At 57.8% G+C, this 6,926-nt stretch overlaps 1 protein-coding gene across 3 annotated transcripts in view; it reads left to right on the top strand.

Annotated features, from left to right (window-relative positions):
- Nucleotides 1–1,938: 1,938 nt before the first annotated feature.
- Nucleotides 1,939–6,926, top strand: part of TAFA5 (TAFA chemokine like family member 5) — a 309,133-nt gene continuing 304,145 nt past the window's right edge. For 2 of the 3 annotated variants that reach the window (XM_050746541.1, XM_050746539.1), the window contains exon 1: nucleotides 2,008–2,182. In XM_050746541.1, coding sequence (XP_050602498.1) covers nucleotides 2,071–2,182 — 112 coding nt within the window. In that variant the 5' untranslated portion in view covers nucleotides 2,008–2,070. Of the gene's footprint in view, nucleotides 2,183–6,926 lie in introns of all 3 variants that reach the window. The other variant, XM_050746540.1, reaches the window with a different exon arrangement.

Raw genomic sequence — 6,926 nt, 5'->3', positions numbered from 1 at the left:
GGATGAACTGGAATCTGTAACATTTTAAAAGCCACATCCTTTTTAGGAGGAAAAAAGGCTTCAATGAAAGGAATGAAATTGTCGAGGTGGAGACCTGGGCATCGATGGTGGCTCCACGGAATCCCATTGAGGGAGACCCTCCCTGCCAGGGTGCCAGGCCTACCCAGCACATCCAGAGGCAAGGGGTGTGTCCCTCATGGCCACCCCAAAGTTGTCAGGAGCCCCAACTTCTGCAGAATCACCTCCCTGCCAGGAAAGAGAGCAAGGAGAAGCTGCAGGTGAGAGGATACTAAACAGCAAAGTCGGTGTTTTAATTAAACAGGACTGAAAATTGATGGGAGAAAACAAGCCTGGACACAATCATATTAACGCAAGAATCTCGTCAGAGCCCCTGGCAAGGACGCTTCAGTGCACATCAACCACTGGGGTGTGAGTGAGAGGACTTGCAGTGAGAGCCTGCCTTTCTTTGCTCAGTTTCTCCTAAAGTGTTTGTGTGTGTGGATGAGAAAGTGTGTGTGTGTGTGTGTGTGAGAGAGAGAGATTCAAGGAAAATACATGTGTGTGCGTGTGGTGCAGTGTGTGCGTGGGGCGTGAATGCTTACATGCATGAGTTGTGTGTGAGTGTAGGGCTGGGGACAGTCCACATCCCTTCACCTCCCTGGACCAGGCCTCAAGATGAAGGCATGATGCTGCTTCTCCCTGGTCGCTCCATCTGACTCGTAGGCCCTCTACTGGCTCCTCAGAAAAGGGTCTCCAGCTCCAAAAGAACCTCCTGGGGTGCTCCAGCCCCCGGCCCTATGCAGGATGGAGAAGATCTTGTGAGTTCCAGAGGAGGGGTTCTACCAGCCGTGTGCACGAACCTGCAGGAGGGGAGAGCTTGGGGGCACTGCTGTGGCAGGTACTGGCAGGGGCCAGAGCCTCTCCAGGCAGCAGGGCCATCTGGGCATCCCGAACTGGGGAGCCTATCTCCTGGGCTGTAGAGGGAGGTGCAGATGGGACATGACAAGGAGGGTTGGAGATGGGGAAAGTGTCCTTGTGTCCTTACAGGGCTCACTTTTCCCATCCTTAGCTTGTTGTAGGAGTGAACCTGTTTTGCAGATGATGATCATTGACTACGCAAGTAAAATAGATTGCAATCATTGTCATCCTGCTCAGAAAACCCACCTCGATAGGACCAGTCCCGGGACTGGGAGCCCAGAGACGCCACCGACAGCTGGTCCTGCAGGGACTCCAGGGAGATGAACCAGGAGGGCAAGCACGGGGCAGTGGCAGAGGTGCCCGAGTAGAGTGATCCTGGGGCAGAGGACGGAGGGAACTTGCGTGCCTGTGCCTGGCAGTGCCGCCCTGGGTGGAGGAGGAGCCCTCATGGGCGCTGGGCCTCCGATGAAGGGTGACTCTGTTGGGGTCTGAGGCTGTGCTCCTAGTGCACTCAGGGACCCCACTGCACAAGCCCGATTTGGGGTGACAGGGCACACCTAGGGAACAGGCCCAGACCACCCTCTCCTTGGAATAAACTCCGGATCCAAGTCCCAGAACCCACCTTAGGAGGCGTCTGCCGCCCCCGTCCCCTCCCCAGCCTTCCAGGCCCTGGCTGCAGTGGATGGGAACGCGGAAGGCCCGAGTGCAGGAACTTCACCTGGCCCGGCCGTCCTCCCCGCTGGGGGCCCAGGCTGCGGGCGCGCCAGGCCGTCTCTGTCGCCATCCAGAGGAGCGGCTTGGGCGCGGCGTACCCTCTGCCAGTCCCGGGTCGGCGGCGGGAGCACCCCGCGGCGGCGGGCGCGCGCCTGTCTCGCGGATGCCGGGGCGCGCGTAGCCGGGGCGCGCAGTGACGCCCAGAGCGGGGCCGGCGTCCCCCTGGCGGGCCGGCGCGGGGTCGGCGGGCGCGGGCGCGAGCGCAGGCGGCGCGGGCGCGGCGCGGGGCGCGGTGGGCCGGGGCCCGGGCGCGGCGGCGGCGGCGGCGGCGGAGGATGGCGCGCGCGGGGCCCGCACGTGGAGGCCGGCGCGGGGGGGCGCGGGCAGGGCCGGCTGCTGAGACGCGCTGCTGCCCCCCGCGCGGGCGCCGCGGCTTCAATGGCGCCATCGCCCAGGACCGGCAGCCGGCAAGATGCGACCGCCCTGCCCAGCATGTCCTCAACTTTCTGGGCGTTCATGATCCTGGCCAGTCTGCTCATCGCCTACTGCAGTGAGTACCGCGCGGCCCCGGCCCTGGCACGGCCCTCTGGGCCCCGGACCCCCTCCTCCGGCCCCTCAGGCGCCCCGCGGGCCTCCGGGAGTCGGCGCGGAGTTACGAGCGCGGGGCGCACGGTCCCCCGAGTCCCGGCCGGTCCAACGCTGCGCTGGGCGGGCAAGAGGGTCCACCCGGGTTCCGGGCGCTCGGGCACTTCGGGGTCGGACGCCCCGGCCCGAGCCTCCCTTCCCTGACTCCCCGGCAGGGCCCCGGCTCCAGGCCCCGGGTGGCGCGGCCCGTCCCTGCCCGGCGGTCGGAGCCCAGCCAGCGGCTTCCCGGCGGAGATGCGCGCTCAGGAGGCAGCTGCAGGTCGTGGAGGGCGGGCGGCGCTGCCGGGGTATCTGCGGAGCGCCCTCCCCGTGCCTCAGCCCGGGACAAGGGGGGACGCAGCGGCCGAGCCCGGAGAGAAGCTCTTCGGGCAGGAGCCCAGCTTGGGCTCAGAGGAGCGGCTGGAGCTTCCGCCTTCCCGGGAAACGGGCTCGTCAGGCGCCTTCTGGAAAGAGAAGCGAAGTGAGGGGTGGGATGGCCGGAGGGGGCTCGCCGCGGCCGCGGACGTTTCTCGGGTCGTGTCTGGGGCCCGAGCTGGTGACCGGCGGGGCCGGCGCGGGCGCGGGCGCGGGCTGGGGTGGTGCGGGCCGGTGGGCGCCCGGGTGTGAGCTGGGGGCTGGGGTGGGGGGTGACCGCCGCGGGTTCCCGGTTGCCTGGGGTGAAGGGGGGGGTGGCTTGTGCCCCTGCCGAGGCTCCAGGCGGGTGGAAGGAGGGGTGGTTGGAGTCCCGTGTGCAGACTCCAGCCTCGGCGCTGGGGAGGGTGCTCAGCATCCCGGGGCACGTTCGCGGCTGGTGGGGTAAGTGGGGGCTGCTCAGCGTCCCGGGCACAGGCTCTGGCCCCGGATGGCGCGGGCTGGTCGGCTTCAGCTCCGGGAGCTCAGGCTTCTCGTCTTCAGCAGGAGAAAAGGACGGGTGCTGGGGAGTACCTGTCATGGAGAATTGCCATGGGCGCGGGAGGTGATGGAAAAATATGGATTCTTTACCAAAAAAAAAAAAAAAAAGACCAGCACCAAACCTCCCTCCACAGACACCACGTCCTCCAGAGCCCCGGGCCTCCAAGCTCCCAGTCTGATCCGATCCTTCCGCTGTCGCCAAAATGAGAGCACAGTGGCCAGGGAGACCCAGGCAGCCGCGGGATCGGTCTCCGGAGTCCTGGGACAGCCCAGCTCGCCAGGATCGCGAGGGAAACCCGGGGCCCAGGGCAGGAATTGTCCTACTTGCTTCAGCGCGGTTATGCATTTCCCTAGAATTGCTGTGGCACCGAGCGGGGAGGGGTCGCCAAGCCTGGGGGTCTCAACCGGAGCTGCCCAGGCAGGCGAGGCCACCCTGGGTGCGCCGGAGCCCCTGGGAACTCACTGGCTGGCCGGCTGCAGGGAGGACAGGGAGGAGGGTCTGGGGGTTTGAGCGACATTTGTGCCTGTCCCCGAGTTTTCCGCGGCCGTCACGGTGCCTGCAGGGGTATGTGGGGGGATTCCCTAGGAGACCCCCAAGCAAGGCTTCCTAGGAGATGTAGAAAGGGTTAATGGCAGGTAAACTCTGCGCTGAAGAGGAGGCATTTGAATGCACTTCCTGGTGGCATCTCCAGAGAGGGAGAAGGGGCTCATTCAGCAGTGTTTGGAGAGGGGCTATAGTGCCCTGAGCCCACTACAGGTTGCCCATCCCTGGCTGGCTGCTAGAACCCAGGACAACACCTCACCCCCAACTCCCAGCAGCTCAGCAGGTGTGGAAAAGAATAACTGCTAATTGTTGCTAAGTACTTGACACCAGGGCCCTGTGGCTTCAACACTGCACTTCCCCAGCCCGTGAGGAGCGAGGTACACACGGTCTCAATACAGGCAGCGTCAGCCCTCTCCCACCCTGCGCTGCATCCTCAATCCTAAGGTGTCAGCACGTTGTTCATCCGGATGGCTCACACCTTCCTGAGACTGTCCTCTGCTCTGCCGAGTCGAGTCCTGGTGTCCTGGCGCAGACATCTGAGCCTGCTGCTTAGACACGCTGAGGAGGGGAGATCTGGTTTCCACACTCATCCCTCCTCCTTAGGAGGCCTCCTCAGCGTTCTGGAAACAGCCCTTAGCCAGGACAAGGACAGTTGGTAAGAAGGTATTACCAGAATAGCAGAAATAATTAATAACAGAAGCTTGGGTGAAGCACGTTGTTATGGCTGTTTCCATCTCCGTGTAATGGAATAATTGACAATAAGAGACACACCCCATTACACCAGAAATGTACTTGGAGAAATTAAAACATTTCACTAAAATACAAAATAGACATCATAATAATTGATAGCTTGGAAATGCAGTCCTAGAGAAAAAGAAAAATTCCCCCCCCCTTTTGTTTAGAACCGATAAAGCAAATTAAATGCAAATTAAACAGTTCCTATGATTTTCATTCTTTCTTCCAATATATCTGGGATGAAGAAGAATAGTTTGTATTCTTGTTTGTAAATTGTTTTTGTCATCAGGAAGGATTTTTATTTCTCAATATGTCTTTGTGTTATGAAGCAGATATATTTGTATCATATTAATTAGGGAAACTGATAAGTATCATACAGGGTTCAATTATCCTGCCTATTAAATCTGTGTGTTTCTCTGCAGCACACAAGGTGCTGGCTTCCTGGCGCAGCTAAGAGGAAACTGGATTCTTTCTTGGCCTGGTTTTCTGTTGGGGGGATTCTACTGTTCTTGGCCCAGGGAGAGTCCGGCCCTTCTTTCTTTCCCATGTGCTGGGATCCATATATAAGGAGATGGGCTCCACCGTCTGGCTGGAGAAAGACCTGCAGTCCACCAATTAGGCTAGTTGCTATAGTGACACAGCCTTGTCATTTTCTCCTCCTGGGGAAGAATTGCCAGGAGACGCAAACAGGGGAAGGGGCCCCCGATGGCTCACTTTAAAATGCATGCTCAGTGGTCTGAGACCATCACGGTGACAGCAGGCTTGGTTTCTTCCGCGGCCGGTGCTGCCCATGAGGGTTGGACGGTGGGTGATGAGTTGACTTGCGTGATGATGAGCTTTGACGGGGAAAGTTGAAGCTCTTCTCCTTTTGGTCTGAGGAAACCCCTCTGGGTGTGGCTTACAAAGAGCCGATATAGGTTGTTTTCCCCTTAGCGTATTTGGGGTAGAGAAGTCTGTGTGCCTAGATGTGCTTCTTGCCTAGACGTGGAATGGGACCTCTTCACCCAACTAGACCTGGTTGAGGGTGTTCTGTGCCCGCCACCGAAGATGTGATCTTTCCACGCTGGCATCTAGGATAGAACAGCAGCAAGGGAGAGAAGTGAATGATGACCTGAGGTAACTCCCTATGACACCTAAGCACTGACTCGGTCCTTGTGTGCAGTGTTGAAATCACAGCTGAAGGACACTCTGCACTAGCCTAGATTCCCTGTCACCTATTCAGCACGAGCAGGTGGATGGTGGGGACCCAAACTGTATTTCAGCATAGCAGGGAGAGTGAGGAAGAGAGACAGACTCACTATGTGCTGGACATGGAAATTTCCAAATAAATGCCGTCAACACTGAGCTGTACCTTCCCGTTAAATCTCATGTCCTCAGCTACAACTATGAGAAGAAATTACAAACAACTTTGGAACTGTTTTGAATCCATTAGAATCCTAACTGAGCGTAGGCACTCTGGTGTTGCATTTCCTTTATAAATACAATTTATTGTATATTTAGGAGCGATTAGAATATGTCACTTTCCTGCTGTTCAAATTTTGTTCTGGATTCTCGAAGAGGTAAAATGGAAAACACTGGAGGCTTAATGAAGTGGTGCCGTTCAGAAGTTTATTTCTCATCTTTTTTGAAAAAATTCTCACTGTGTTTTTATTTGATGGATTTGGAGCAAAAGAAGATGGGCTGTTTGTTTCTTTCAGCTCCATAAATATAAAGTATCAGTCTCTGGGATTTCTTTTAGCTGACATCCAGGCCCTAGGCTTAGTGAGGAAGAGGCAGGCTTACCCCCTCACAGGATTTTCCCATGCAGGGACCCCTGAGCGGCTCTAGACAGTACCCTGGAGAGCAGCATTGACTCCCGGGGATCCTGGCGGTGCCCCACGGTCCCCTCCCACCCTCCACCCCTGCTCTTTCACTGAGATAGGACCAGAAGGGGGGTCTACACTCTTCCACTGTCCACACAGATGTCACGCTCCCGCCTGCGCCCGTTCTGCTGGACCTCCCTGAGGCCAGAGGACACTCGGACCCAAGAAGGGGGCTCCACCTGATGAGCCTCTTCCACACCAGCCTCCCCAGCTAAGTTCTGCCCCAGAGTTCTGAGCTCAGGATCTGCCACTCGACATGCTCGGAATGAAATATGTAGATCAACTTTTGTGGCATGAAGCATTTTCAGGTGACTTTTATGGGCGTAATTATGGGAAAATGTTATGATAATGTGGCACTAGAAAAGGGAAGAAAAGCAAAACATTAAAATCCCCATTTCTTTATATAGCCTCGCATCTGCGCCGATTTAGAAGGGCTCATTTTTGCATTAAAACGTGGCGCTCTGGAGTTAATGACCTCTACAGATTGCCACCTGTCACCCAGAGCACTGTCAGCGATGGTCCAGCCCCAGCGTTCAGGGCAGAGATGGACAAGGAGGGCCAGAATCTTTTCAGGTGGCCAGAGTGAGCACCGGGGTGTGGAAAGCCCTATAGACTGA

This window comes from Macaca thibetana, chromosome 10 (genome assembly GCF_024542745.1).
Source record: "Macaca thibetana thibetana isolate TM-01 chromosome 10, ASM2454274v1, whole genome shotgun sequence".
NCBI classification, from domain to species: Eukaryota; Metazoa; Chordata; class Mammalia; order Primates; family Cercopithecidae; genus Macaca; species Macaca thibetana.
This window is presented reverse-complemented; position numbering and strand designations above follow the sequence as displayed.